At 54.0% G+C, this 14,916-nt stretch overlaps 1 protein-coding gene across 4 annotated transcripts in view; it reads right to left on the minus strand.

Annotated features, from left to right (window-relative positions):
- Nucleotides 1-14,916, minus strand: part of PIAS3 (protein inhibitor of activated STAT 3) — a 28,718-nt gene that overhangs the window by 6,133 nt on the left and 7,669 nt on the right. For 3 of the 4 annotated variants that reach the window (XM_053278714.1, XM_053278715.1, XM_053278716.1), the window contains 12 exons: nt 10,142-10,610; nt 9,657-9,741; nt 9,183-9,233; nt 7,651-7,741; nt 6,801-6,935; nt 6,112-6,217; nt 5,232-5,305; nt 4,674-4,834; nt 3,302-3,438; nt 2,165-2,333; nt 1,827-1,960; nt 499-536 (listed from right to left, as the gene is read on the minus strand). In XM_053278714.1, coding sequence (XP_053134689.1) covers nt 499-536; nt 1,827-1,960; nt 2,165-2,333; nt 3,302-3,438; nt 4,674-4,834; nt 5,232-5,305; nt 6,112-6,217; nt 6,801-6,935; nt 7,651-7,741; nt 9,183-9,233; nt 9,657-9,741; nt 10,142-10,610 — 1,650 coding nt within the window. Of the gene's footprint in view, nt 1-498; nt 537-557; nt 1,284-1,826; nt 1,961-2,164; nt 2,334-3,301; nt 3,439-4,673; nt 4,835-5,231; nt 5,306-6,111; nt 6,218-6,800; nt 6,936-7,650; nt 7,742-9,182; nt 9,234-9,656; nt 9,742-10,141; nt 10,611-14,916 lie in introns of those variants that run through there. The other variant, XM_053278717.1, reaches the window with a different exon arrangement.

Here is a 14,916-nt window from a genome sequence, read left to right on the forward strand (position 1 = left end):
GAAATAGGATGCTGGATGAGATCGGCCTCCTTGGGCCTGATCCAGCAGGGCTGTGCTTATATGCGTAAGCATCCATTAAACGAGATCTGGAAGGCTCTCCCGGTGGCTATTCATTCTTCGGTCTCCATCACAGCTTTTAGAAAGAGTGTAAAATCTTGGCTTTTCGCCCAGGCTTTTATTTGATTCTCTGCTGCTGCTCTTTATAGTCTGTATTGCTTTTCTGCTTTTGTTTTAAATTTCTTAATCAGATCTGTTTAATTCCCCCCCCCTTAATATTTTAATTGTGTCTTCTTTACCATCTTGTGTTTAAATTTTTGCTGTAAACTGCCTGGGGATTTTTAATGAAAGGCGGTATATAAATTTAACAGTAAATAAATAAAGGAAGGAAGGAAGGAAGGAAAGTCTCACTAGACTGTGGATTTGATGAAGGAACTAAATAGGGAGATGGAAGAATGGAGAAGGAGAGAGAGAGAGAGAGAAACACAAACCCAAACATACCTGATTTTCACTTTGAAGGAAGGAAAACAAATCCAGACCTAAAAAATGAAAAGGGGGAAAAATAACCTTAATGGCAAAATGAACATATCGGGGGGTGGGGGGGAGGGTTTGAAAGAAGAAAAACGAAAAGCGGGGGGAGGAAACAATCCAGCAGGGCCAATGCTGGGGCTCAGCACCAAGGTCTTGACTCCCACCAGCGCACAAAGTGAGGGGCTGGCCTAGAAGACCTCGGAGGTCCCTTTCCACACGATGCTTCCGTGACTCTGGGAGTGCCGGCCCCTAACCAGCGGGCGGTGAGGGAGAGGGCTTGGAGCTTTCCCCCAGCTGCTGCCTCTACATCAGGAGAGCCCAAGCGGCTGCGGGACTACAATTCCCATCATCCCCGGCCACACAGGCCGAAGGAACGGAACAACGGGCTCTGAAGTCAGCTCGCGGAAAACCTCCATGTCCGTGTCGGGATGCATTGCCATCTGGAAACCTGCGAGGCCTCGAGGCTTCCATCTCACGTGCAGAGATGCTTAGGAAGGTCACCAGAGTATCAATGACTGGGGTCCCCCTAGGCCCGGCTGCCCACTCTTCGACCCCAAGACGCAAGCGAAATCCTTTCTCTCTCCGGGGCAAAAGAACCGCAGGGAAGCGAGATGGGGCCAAGAGCAGCGTCGGGCTTCAATGCGTCCACTTCAAGCCTGACCAGACACGGCCGAGGCCTAAACGTCACCCAGCTGGAAAATGGGGGACGGGGTTTGAAGTGTGGGCCGCATTTCTCCGGAGGCTCCCGAGATGCTCTGGTTTGAAAGAGGAAACGAGGGCATGGGCTGCAGCTTCATACTGAGTCAGACCCTTGATGCTTCGAGCTCAATATTGTCCTCACAGACTGGCAGCGGCTTCTCCAAGGTTGCAGGCAGGAATCCAACCTAGCCCTCCTTGGAGATGGATTGGTCCGGGGAATTCTGCACGCAAGCAGATGCTCTGCCGCTGAAGCGACAGCCCCGTCCACTAAGGCAGACGCCAGCAACCTGGGCTCTCCAGCTGCTGCTGAACTACCCCTCCCATCATCCCCAGCTTGCTGCTCAGGATGATGGGAGGGGTAGCTGAGCAACAGCTGGAGCCCTAAGGGGAACATCTTACCATGCTCACAGGAAGTCTCCCTTCCAAATGCAAACCAAGGCAGACCCTGCTTAGCAAAGGGGCCAATTCGCACTCACCACCACTCCCGCCACCACACCAGCTCTCCTAACCAAGTCGCCAGGCCTTAAGATTCTGCAAAACGGCAGACCAGATTTAAAGTGGGGCCGGGTTCCGAGATGGGAAACATCCTCAAACGTTACCTTGAATATCCGAGGGGACCTGGTACGAAGGGTGGTAGTCAGGGAGCGACAGGCCGGAGAGGTAATCGCTCCCCACGGTCCCCAGGGGCGGGCTCCGCAGCACGGAGGAGGGCTGGTGGTCTCCGCTTAGGACCCTGAAAGGGAAATGCAGAGGCCCCGTCAGACTTGGAGGCGGCGTTTGCTCGCCGGGAGCAGGGGTCCCCGGAAGTGGGTGGACTACAACTCCCATGGCCCCCTGCCACGGTGTTGTGGGGGGCGATGGGAGTTGTAGTCCACCTGGTTCCCAAACGCTGGCTGAGAACTGAGTGGAGGAGGAACCGGAAGCAAGCGCCACCTACCCCTTGGGTCCGGCGGCGGAGGGAATGGTGGCGGTGGTGACGGGGCACTGCTTCTTGGCCGGGGGCTCCTCGTCGTCCGAAGAGCTGTCCAGCGTGAGGTCGATGACCTCCACTTTCTTCTTGCTCTCGGCCAGCTGCTTCCCGTCGGAACTCACCGTGTAGAGGGGAGCTACGAGGGCGACAGACAGGAGGAGAAAGGGCCGTCAGCCAGAGGGCAAACCCCTTCCGGGCCGGGGGCGGCAATCTTTGGGAAAGGCCAGGGCTACGGGAAGCAGCGGTGGCCGCTCACCAAGACGGCTTTTCAGAGCTAAGATGCCTTCACGGCGGATAGGCCTGCCTTTCGCGATGGCTAAGTGGAGCCTCCATGGCCCACGGCAGTATAGCTCTGAACAACTCTGGGAGCACGGAGCCGTTGCCTTCCAGCCCTCCTCGTGGGGTGCCCTGGAGGCGTCTGGCTGGCAACAGGATGCTGGGCCAGAACCAGAGCAGGGGTGGGCAAACTGGATCCCTCCAGCTCTTGCTGGACTACAACTCCCATCATGCCCAGCGAGAGCTGATGGGAGTTGTAATTCAGCAACAGCTGGAGTGCCAGGTGGAGTGCCCCAAACTTGTCTGCACGGACTGGCAGCAGCTCTCCAAGATGACAGGCAGGCGTCTCTCCCAGACCAACCTGGAGATGCTGCCAGGGATCGATTGGCAGCCCCATCCCCAATGGGGATATCTTCCAGCGCTCACCCATGCAGTCACCCCTCCAAATGCAAACCAAGGGGGACCCTGCTTAGCAAAGGGGGCGGCTCATGCCAAGCCACTTCATGGCACAGGGGGAAATAACTTGATTAGCAAGCCAGAGGCTGCCGGTTCGAATCCCCACTGGAATGTTCCCCAGACTATGGGAAACACCTCTGTTGGGCAGCAGCGATCTAGGAAGATGCTGAAAGGCATCTTCTCATACTGCGCAGGAGGAGGCCATGGTCAACCCCTCCTGTATTCTACCAAAGACAACCACATCAATACACCGACTCGACGGCGCATTTTACCTTGACCACAAGACCAGCTCTCCTCCCCTAAACGTCTTCGAACCCGGGCCACCTGCTTGGAAGGCAGCTCTCGAACCCCGACCCCACCAGCGCCCCTCACCTTCAAGCCCACCGTAAGCCGACGTCGGGCAGATCTCTTGGTTTTCCTTCTTGGGTTTCATGGGGCACCACGAGCCGTCCTCCATGAACTGGATCTCGTCACAGTCGGTGACCGAGTTGAGGATTTCCATGAACAACCTGGGAGGGGGAGAAGCAGACGGACCAATCAGAAGAGGGGCAAAGTGGGGGGAGCCAGCCTGGAGTCTGGCTAAGCAGGGCCTGCCTTGGTTTGCATTTGGAAGGGAGACTACAGGTGAGGGCCGTCAGCTATTTCCTGGAGGGGATGGGGCCACAGCTCAGGGGAAGGGCATCTGTTCCAATCCCTGGCAGCTTCGCCCGGGTAAGTTGCTGCTGCCGGTCAGTGCAGACAGTACTGAGATAGATGGAGCAATGGTCTGACTCAGTATATGGCAGCTTCCTACGTGGGCAGCGATTCCAGCTAGTGGGGCGAGGCTTCCACGCCTTGTGGAGTTCCCTCCACCACGACTGGCCAAAACCAAGTAAGCTATGCAAAAACCAACAGAATGGTTCCGTTTACCTAACTTCTACAGGACACAGAATCAAGCTTCTCTTAATGCAGACCTTTGGGGCTTCTTGTTCACCTGTGAAGTCTGTGCACCCTCCCTGGGGCAAAAGGAGGAGAGGTGGTCTTGTGGGCGCAACTGGGAATGGCCCCCTTTGCTAAGCAGGGTCTGCCCTGGTTTGCATTTGGGTGGGAAACTACATGTGTGAACACTGGAAGAGATTCTCCTGAGGGGGTGACAGGAAGATAGACAGGACAGGAAGCTGCCTTATACCAAGTCAGACCACTGGTGCATTCGAACACAGTATCGTCTACACAGACTGGCACTGGCTTCTCCAAGGTGACAGGCAGGAATTCTCTCTGCCCTGTCTTGGAGATGCTGCCAGGGAGAGAATCTGGGGTTAGGGTTGGGAAGAGCATCTGTGCGTTTGCAGCTGCAGAAACTTAACTGCACTATTATGAAGAGCTGGTCTTGTGGCAGCAAGGATGAACTGTCCCCTTTGCTAAGCAGGGTCTGCCCCGGTTTGCCTTTGGATGGGAGACCACATGTGTGAGCACTGGAAGATATTCCCCTTAGGGGAAAGAGCCACTCTGGGGAGAGCATCTGTAACATGCTTGCATGCAGAAGGTTCCCAGTCCCTCCCTGCCAGCATCTCCAAGAGAGGGCGGAGAGACACTCTTGCCTGCAGCCTTGGAGAGCTGCTGCCAGTTTGTGTAGTCATTACTGAGCCAGACGGACCAAGGGTCAGACTCAGCATGAAGCAGCTTCCCCTGCTCCAAAAAGGACGGACAGCCCGATGCCCATGGACACAGGGAAAGGGGGACACACCACCCACCCCGACCGCCTTACCCATCGATGATCAGGGCCTCGTAGGGGGCCTTCTTGTCACAGACGGGGCAGGTCCACGTGGGCTTCTTCTCGTTCATCTGGAGGTAGAGGGCCGCGTCAAAGCACTGGAGGTGGGTGCAGGTGAAGGCCCGGCAGGGGACGATCAGCCTCATCTTGCCCAGCTGGGTGCAAGGAAGAAAGGAAGAGAGTGAGCTAGCTGGCAGCGGCCGTCACCAGCGTTTCCTGTAGCAGGGAATCCCGGACGTTGTGGACGACAACCCCCATTATCCCCAGCTGCCCCCCCAGTTCCGGTTACAAGGAAGAAGATTCCACCCAGCGGCCTCTCTTTCACTCTTCCTTCGAGGTCCTCCTTAGAATGCTCCGTTCTCAATCTCGCCATCTTCCAGGGGAACGAACCCTAAGTCAGGGGGTTCCCAGCCTCAGGTCCCCACTGTTGCTGTGGATGATGGGAGTTGTAGTCCAGAAACCGCTGGGGCCCCAAGCTGGGACCCCTGGCATGGGTTTTCAAGTTGCCTTCCTGTCCCAGGCACCCCGAATACGACTACGGCCCAAACATACCGGACACATCAGAGAGACCCGCAAGCTTGTCGTGGCGATCTCGCTGTCGGGATCGGCCGTCAACTTTTCTTTGACTGGGAAGGGGGGAAAGAAATGGATTAGGAACCCACAGCTCCAACGATATCGAGGACACTGGCCCTGATAAAGCAAGTGCGGAAGAAGTTTCACTTGTTAAAAAATTGGGACACCAATTCTTTTGGCAAAGAAAAGCTGCTGAGCAGGGGTGCCAGCCTGAGGCAATCCAGCCACTGTCGGACTACAAATCCCATCACCCCCACTGCAGCTGGAGGTGATAGGATTTGTAGTCCAAGACCTGGGAAACCTCCGAGTCCCATACAACCTTGAAACATACCACCCCCCACACACAGACTTTCCAGCCCCCTTCCACACGATCTGGTCACCATTTTAGATGGCCCACGCTCTTCTGGACTTCACACGATCCCGGGCTGAACTTCAGCATCACGAGTAAGTTCGGAGGGCAAAGCCCCATCACAGACTGAACTTGAACCTTCTGCTCTTCCCAGAGAGGCCCCATCCCCCGAGGGGAATATCTTCCAGTGCTCACACATGGAGTCTCCCATCCAAATGCAAACCAGGGCAGACCCTGCTTAGCAGAGGACACAATTCATGCTGGCTACCCCAAGACCAGCTCTTGTAGTGTTATCACCTCTTTGCCATCTCCAGGGGTGTAGTGCTTGCCAAAACACACCACACCATGAGTATTCGTTCCCCCCAGATGGTATACCGACCACCCCAGCTGGCTCACGGCCTACACGATGTCTGGAGGCTTCCTGCGGGTCGAATCAGAGACACACAGCTCTACATATGCATTCCTGCCCAGATCTACACAGATAAAGCATTCAAGTGATTTAGGACTCACTCAGGGCTCGTGAGTGGTCTGGGTTCCGGATACCCTTGGCCCTCAGTTTCTGCAGCAACGTCACTGATGTCAGCTGTTTCACCAAGTAAACCGATAAGGAATAATTCTGCGGGGGGAGAGAGAAACAGTGGTTGTTTTTCCAACGTAGGAGAAACTATCTTCAACTATATTCAGGTTAGCTTCCACCTGGGCCACAATTCTCCCTCCCCTGTCACCATTGGTTGAGCTGCTGTGATGTCACAGAAAGTTCGTAAACACTCTCTGCATCTCTACCACACAGCATGTTGCTGCATCTCTGGACAGATCCATCTGGATCATTATTCTGGATCGGTAACATTTGTATTAATAATTCACACTCAGCTTCTGGGAAGCCAAAGTGTTTCAGCTGTTACGTGATATGTAGTATGTGATTTGTGCTATTATGCAATGTTCTGTTTTTAATAAAACGTGTGTGTGTGTTTTTAAGTAACAGTGATTGCCTTCCATTATATTCAGGTTAGCTTTCACCCAGGTCTCAATTCTCCTCTCCCCCCCCCCCGCCCCCATTGGTTGAGCTGCTGTGATGTCACAGAATGTCCGCAAACATCTGGCTGCCCAAATGAAAGAGTGCTTAAGCAGTGAGACACATACACAGCCCAGCCTCATTAGGATGATAAGGCGGTGGAGGGTGGGCGGGGAGTAACTCTTACCCTGCCAAACTCGGAGGACCAGTTGACGACGATTGTATTGGGGACCGTCGCCGAAAGCCGCACCAAAGGAGTGATGTTGATGGGCCGGCTCGGCCGCTTGGGCTCTGCGCCGTTTTTGGTGGGCGGGAGATAACCCTGCAAAGGCAGGAGTCAATATCTAGCTTTTCATTGAGGCCAATTCCGACTGCGAGAGCAAAGAGCGCACCCTGTCCCGGCTACAGCAGATCATCATAATTAGGGAGCCGGAACAGAGGAAGCTGCCTTCTCCTGAGTCAGACCCTTGGTCCATCTGGCTCAGTATTGTCGACCCAGACTGGCAGCGGCTTCTCCGAGGTTGCAGGCAGGAATCTCTCTCAGCCCTCTCTTGGAGATGCTGCCAGGGAGGGAACTTGGGGCCTAGATGCTCTTCCCAGAGTGGCCCCATCCCCGAAGGAGAATATCTTCCAGTGCTCACACATGGAGTCTCCCATTCAAATGCACACCAGGGCAGACCCCGTTTAGCAGAGGGGACAATTCACACTTGCCACTGCCAGACCAGCTCTCCTCTTCTGCTGAGTCAGGCCCCTGGCCCATCGAGGACTCCACAGTCTACTCTGACCGGCAGCAGCTCTCCAGAAACCTTTCCATATCAGCTGCAACTTCACCCTTTCATTCTGCCGTCGGGAACCTTGGGATCTCCAGAAGGTGCTGGACTACAACGCCCATCACCCCCCCAAACTGTTGCAAGGGGTGATGGGAGTTGTAGTCCTACACCATTTGGAGAGCCCCGCTTGAACTGAAAAAGTCAGGGACCGAATCCGGGACCTTTGGCGTGCAAAAGAGAGCTCGACAACGGAACCACTCAACTCACCGGAAGGGGGCAGAGTTTCCCATTGATTTTGACAAATAAGTTAGGCGGAAAGTAGTCCTCTTGTGGGCAACTGGTTTCGCACAAACAAAACCTACGGAGAGCAGACGGGAGAGACCAGAGTGGTGAGCGGAAGACCCCCCCTGCCCCCCGTGCAAAAGGTATCAGAGGCAAACGCTTCCCTGCAGCGGAGGGTGCACAGTTCCAAGTCAGACTGTTTATTAAAAGAGATGGATGAATCAAGAGAGGCACAGCGGTCCCTCGGTATCCGCGGGGGCTCCGAGGTCATTTCCTGCTGCCCCTGACCCCCGGGATTATCTGTTGTCTCCCATCCACCCACCCCCTGCGCGCGTATGTCGAGGTCAGGTGTTAATTACTCGACCGTGGATACGTTTAACCACAGATGTCGGGTCTGTGTAAAGGGAGGTCCAGCTGTACGTGTGGAACATTCCAAGAAACAGCCTCATCTATTTGCGGAGGGCAGGCTTTGAGAACGCTACTTAAAGGGAAACCCAGCATTCATCACCAATGGTGGAGGGGAACATAGGAAGCTGCCATATACTGAGTCAGACCATTGGTCTCTCTAGCTCAGTATTGTCTACCCAGACTGGCAGCGGCTTCTCCAAGCTTGCAGGCAGGAGTCTCTCTCAGCCCGATCTTGGAGATGCTGCCAGGGAGGGAACTGGGAACCTTCTGCTCTTCCCAGAGCGGCTCCATCCCCTAAGAGGGGAACATCTTACAGTGATCCCACTTCTAGTCTCCCTTTCAAATGCAAGCAGGGCAAACCCTGCTTAGCTATGGGGACAAGTCATGCTTGCTACCACAAGACCAGCTCTCTGGTGAAGTCCTAGAATGTTACTGAGTGGAGCTGCTCTGGACTAGGGTAGTGGATAGAGGACTGGGCTAGGACTGGAGAGTTTCGAGTTCAAGTCTCCACTCAGCCATGAAACTCACTGGGAGATTCCGGGCCAGTCTCAGCCACTCAGCCTAGCCTACCTCTCAGGGTGGCTGTGGGGATAAGCAAAACCGTGCACACCGCTCTGGGCCCCCTGGAGGAAGAGCAAGATGGAGATGGAGAAAACCAACCAATACTATTCCCCTCGACCATACCACATCCTGTGGGCATCACACAATTTGTGAGAGGCGTTTCCCTGCCCCACTCTGATCTCCACCCACTCGCTTCCAGGTTTGGAGATCCTCAGGGAAAATGGGGAGTGTTAACCCGCTAGGGTCACACACACACAACCCCGCCGTTCCTCCACAGGGGCTAGAAACTTGCTTGTGCTTTACAAACGCCGCTGGGACATGAAAATTGCTGCCAGCTACATCCGTGTGTGGCCATTGCACACGTTTACATTTATTCCTGTGGGTGCCGGGACATACCATAAGTTGGAGTAAAGTACCACGAAACTTAGCCCTCAACCAGGGGTTGATTTGCAGAGGAGACAGAGCACGATCAGCTCCTCTATGATCTGTAGAGGAGACGGACACTTTAATACAAGAACACACCATGAAAATGTTTTCTTCTTTCGTACCTTAGCTGGACCTGAACACTGTAGTCACATTTAGCACCTGGTAAGATATCCCTAGGAGGAAGGGGAGAGAAAGAAAGAAAAACGAACATCTTAAATTTGCTGGCACAGATCTGCCTGCTGTGTTTCTAGCTTAACTGGCATTGCCGTCCAGATGCTTACAGGCCGACTACCTTATATTCTGGAACAAGAAAGGCAAGTTTCGGATCATCTCTGGTACTAAAGTCAAGCGGATAAGGCTCAGCAGTTTCCTGGATGTCCCTTTGTTGCAGACCGGCTATGGGCTAATGGACTGATGGTTTAAAATTGCGCTTTATGATGTTTTAATTGTCAACTGATGTTTATATTTATATTTCTGTTTTAACTGTAAACCGCCCTGAGCCATTTTGGAAGGGTGGTAGAAAAATAGAAAAATAAAATACTTGTGGGTTTGTTTTTTTTAAGAGACGTTTAAACCGGAGATAAAATTCTCCTTACCGAGAGGTGAGGACTTGCTGCACTTGTTGAGGAGTCAAGGCAAAAGTGAAATGAGCCTCTTCGAACCGCTGGCTGTTCACGGATGCTGCAAAGAGAGGAGAGAGAGAGAGAGACTCAGTGTGTGGCAGCTGTGAAAAAGGCCACTTCCACGCTAAGGATCATTAGGATGGGGATTGGAAATATAAACACTAGTCTTATAACACTAGTTATAAGTGTTAAACGCTAGTGAGCCAGCGTGGTATAGTGGTTAAGGTGCTGGACTAGGACCGGGGAGTCCCGAGTTCAAATCCCCGTTCCGCCATGAGGCTTGCTGGGTGACTCTGGGCCAGTCACTTCTCTCTCCCGGCCTAACCTACCTGACAGGGTTGTTGTGAAAGAGAAACTCAAGTATGTAGTACACCGCTCTGGGCTCCTGGGAGGAAGAGCGGGATAGAAAATGGGGGGGGGGGGAACCCATAAAAAATAGATTAAAAATAGAGACATACCTAGCGTGGTGGGCTTGATGAGTTCGTCGTAGATGTCGTAGAAGGGCAGCCTCCGCATCTTGACGTCCGGGTGGACCGGGTGGACGGGGGGCGAGAGGTGCGGGACGTCCGCCTCGTGCTTGGGCCCCAGCAGGGGCACCGGGGGGAGCAGGCTGGCCGGGACGGGGGAGGCGGCCACGCCGGCGTTGTCGTAGGGCAGGTGGCACATGGCGCCCTGGGTCAGGGCGGTGGCCGAGGGCAGTGGGCCCGCCTGGAGGTGGAGCATGGAGAGGTCCGAGGGGGTGAGGATCTTGCGGGGGAAGCGCCGCCGGTAGAGCTCCTTGATCTTCATCTGGACGGCCGGGCTGCAGCCGGACTTCAGCAGCTGGAGGGCCTTGGTCAGCAGCTCATGCTTGCGCCCGCTCTTGTTCCGGCCCGCAAACCCCAGCAGCACCTGCAGCTCCGAGACCCGAAAGCTCATCACCATGTGCTGGGGGGGAGAGGGAGAGGCCGCGCGTCAGGCAGCGGGCGGGGCCGAGGGGCGGCCCCAGACCCACGCGGACGGGGACGCCCGGCGGCTGTGTGGACTACAACTCCCAGCACCCCCAGGGGGCAAGGGCCTTGGGCTGGGGGCGGCGCGAGGAGTCGTCGTCAGCGTCTGGGATCGCTGACGGGAACTCTCAGCATCCCCAGCCAGAGGCTACTGCAGCTGGGGATGCTGGGAGTTGTAGTCAGAGACCCCCCCCCATGTTGACTACAATTCCCAGCATCCCCAAAGGCCACAGCAGCTGGGGTGCTGGGAGTTGTAGTCAGAAACACACACACCCCATCCCGAGATTGACGCCGACAACTCCCAGCATCCCCAGCTGCAAAGGCCTTTGGCTGGGAACTGTCAACAGCGACGCCGACAACTCCCAGCATCCCCAGAGGCCATTGCAGCAGGGGATGCTGGGGGCTGTAGTCCACAACCTCTGGGTATCCCCATTCGAAGCAGAAACTCTTGTGCACACTTGAGAGCGTGTCAGTCCATGCAGAACGGACACCCACCCCGATCCCGGCTCTGCAGCTGCCGACAGAGAGCCCAACTGGCACGTCACGGCCCCCCAACAAAGCGGAGCAGCACATCGCTAGGAGCAAAGACTAGAGCACTGGGGTCTTTTCGATTTGGGGAACGGCTCTGTGACTCAAGGGAGACATGGAAAACAGGCACGGAAATCAGTTTTATCCCCTCTCTCAGTCAGGGGGCTCATGGAGCTGGTCGAGAGAGAGAGAATTTCCCCTTCCCTTTGGTTTAATCCTAGAAACTCACGGCTTGCCCAGGAGTTGGGTCGACAGCTGTTCATGCGCTTCCACTGCTGCCAAAAAGTTAAGCTGCTAGTCCTTAAGGTTTCCACAACAAGACCTGAATACATATGGGCAATGCCTGGCATTGAAGCCGCCAACGAAGGCCCCAAAGGAGCATTCTAGGAGTTAGGGGGGCAAGGGGAATTCCACCCCACAAATGGGGCAGGGAGTGGGTGGGTCACTTCTGAACTGACTGCAGGAGGGCCTGTGGGTCTCAGAGTGTGGAGAAGTGTGAAACGAGCCTCAAAGATCCCAGAGGGGCAGCCACCTACCAAGGGGATAGTAGCAAGCATGAATTGGCTAAGCAGAGTCTGCTCTGGATTGCATTTGAAAGGGGAGAGCAAAAGCTTCCACGTTCCCTCCCTGGCAGCATCTCCAAGATAGGGCCGAGGGAGACTCCTGCTGGCAACCTTGGAGAAGCCGCTGCCGGTCTGTGTAGACAATACTCAGCTAGATTGACCAGGGGTCGGACTCAGAAGGCAGCTTCCTCTGTTCTTATGCCTTATACCGAGTCAGACCCTTGGTCCATCTAGCTCAGTATTGTCTGCTCTGACTGGCAGCCCTAACTAGAGATGCCACCAGGGATGGAACTTGGAATACAGGTGCTCTTCCCATCCCTTAAGGGCAATAGATTTGAGTGCTCACACAGTCTCCCCTTCAAATGCAAACCAGGGCAGACCCTGCTTAGCAAAGGGGACGGTCCATGCTTGCTACTACAAAACCTTGTCTCCTCCTTAGACCGGCTCTCCTCCATGGAGAGAAGAGGTCCGAAATGGAAAAACTGGGGTGGAGAAGATAATTCCATCTTTCACCAACAACAAATATGTATAGACTGCTTTTCAACAAAAGTTCACATCAATATAAATAAATAAAAATGGCTCCCTGTCCCCAAAGCGTTCACAGTCTAAAAAGAGACACCATATAGTCACCAGCAAGCGTCACTGAAGGGATGCTGTGCAGGGGATGGATAGGGCCAGTTGCTCTCCCCCTGCTAAATCAAAGAGAATCACTGCATTTGAAAGGTGCCTCTTTGCCCAGTTAGCAGGGCAATCTTTCAAACTGGAGTGGTGCTTTTACTGAAGCCGGGGTTTAAAATAATACTGACGCACGGCCAAACCTTGCCGCTTCAGATCTCTCGGATGCAAAGACCCAAAAGGTAGCCCTGCCTGGGACGATACGCTGGAGGTGCTGGAAAGGCCGCCGAAATAAGCCACGCTCCTCCGCCTCGATGCTGGGAAAGCATTTTCAGCAGTCATAGAAGCCGGGACGTCGTCGGGAATCTGGCAGCGGAGTTACACCGGGGAGAGGGCCAAGCACACAGCTTGAGCAAGATGGAGGCCAGGCCTCCCCGCCACCCGCCAAAATCCTGCTGTCCTCAGATTCATCCATCTCTCCATCATCAAGTGAAATTAACCAATGAACTACACATGCTAACCCCCGTGGTACGTGCACGCACACGCAAACACACACAGAAAGAGTAGAGAAATCCAATGCAACCAACCCCTGCTCACTGGGCAAAGAGGCAGCTTTTAACGTGGCAATTCTCTTTATTGAGCAGGAGGAGAGGAACTGGCCGTATCCGTCCCCAGCACAGTAACTCTAGTGACTTCTGTTTCTTTTTAGATGGTGAGCCCTTTGGGGACAGGGAGCCATCTTATCTATGTATTATTTCTCTGTGTAAACCGCCCTGAGCCATTCTGGGAAGGGCGGCATAGAAATCAATCAAATGAATGGATGAATTCATGCAAATCCTTACGGACATTATCTTAATCAATCAATTAGTTTAGCTGGCTTGCGTGCTGCAGCCCCATCTTGGAGATGCTGCCAGGGAGAGAACTTGGAACCCTCTGTATCCAAGCAGGCAGATGCTCTCCCACACAATGCTCACACGTCTCCCGTTCAAATGCAAACCAGAGCAGAGTCTGCTTAGCAAAGGGGACAATTCATGCTTGCTAATGGCGTGGCCGGGAAATGACTTGACTAGCAAGCCAGAGGTTGCTGGTTCGAATCCCTGCTGGTACGTTTCCCAGACAATGGGAAACGCCTCTATCGGGCAGCAGCGATATAGGAAGATGCTGAAAGGCATCATCATCTCATACTGCGCGGGAGGGGGCCATGGTCAACCCCTCCTGTATTCTACCCAAGACACCCACAGGGCTCTGTGGGCGCCAGGAGTCAAATTCTGACTCGATAGCACAACCTTTCCTTTCCTGCCAGACCAGCAATCCTCATCATAATAAGCTGGTTAGTTTACGGTTAGATGGCTGAGCCATCTTATTTATTTGTTATGTCTCTCTGTAAAACCGCTTTGGAAACTTTTGTTGAAAAGCGGCAGATAAATATTTTGTTGTTGTTGTTAGGAAGGCAGGAAGCTGCTCCATACCGAGTCAGACCCATACGGGGTTGCCTTCAAAAGGGGCTTAGACAAATTCATGGAGGTCAGGTCGATCAGTGGCTACTAGTCTGGGGGCTGGGGGCCACCTCCAGCCTCAGATGCCTCTAAATAGCATTTGCAGGGGATAACAGCAGGAGAGAGGGCCTGCCCTCGGGTCTTGCCTGTGGGGCTTCCCAAGGGTATCTGGTGGGCCACTGTGGGGAACAGGATGCAGGACTAGATGGGCCGCCTTGGGCCTGATCCAGCAGGGCTGTTCTTAGGTTCCTGCTAGCACAGCACCGAGGCACCTTTTAAAAAGTGACGATTCTCTTGTATTGATCAGGGGGAGAGCAACTGGCCCTCTCCAGCCCCAGCACAGCATCCCTCCAGTGGCCGTTGCTGGGATTTCTCTTCTATTTCTTTTTTTAAAATTCTGAGCCCTTTGGGGACAGGGAGCCATCTTTATTTATTTATGTTTCTTTCTCTGTGTAATAAGACATATAGGGGCGATGATCCATGCATTCTCGCTTTCTCCAGACAAGATATTAAGACCACTTCAGTGCACAAGTAAGGTCTGTTCGCCAGACTGTGGGAAACGCCTCTATCGGGCAGCAGCCACATATGAAGATGCTGAAAGGCATCATCTCATGCTGCGCGGGAGGAGGCCATGGTCAACCCCTCCTGTATTCTACCAAAGGCAACCCCAGGGTTCGGTGGGCGCCAGGAGTCGAAACAGACTTGACGGCGCACTTTACCTTTAAGGTAACTTAAAAACAAAGGTCTTCCCCAACATGAGCAGCAAACACGTTGCAATGTCACAACACCCTTCCCAATGCTCTGTACTCAAACAGCTGGGAACGCTTGAGCTTCAATACAGCCACCGAAATGGAATAACCCCTTTTGTTTTCAACTCAGGCCCGCTCAACTTCAGCCCTCCTGCAGATGTTGGCCTCCATCTCCCACAATCTCGGGCGAGCGGCTACTGCGGCTGGGGATCATGGGAGTTGTAGTCCAAAAACAGCAGGGAGGCCTAAGTTGACCAGGCCTGATTCAACCCTTTTATCGACCAATGAAGTCC

The sequence above is a fragment of the Hemicordylus capensis genome, chromosome 14 (assembly GCF_027244095.1).
Source record: "Hemicordylus capensis ecotype Gifberg chromosome 14, rHemCap1.1.pri, whole genome shotgun sequence".
NCBI lineage: Eukaryota > Metazoa > Chordata > Lepidosauria > Squamata > Cordylidae > Hemicordylus > Hemicordylus capensis.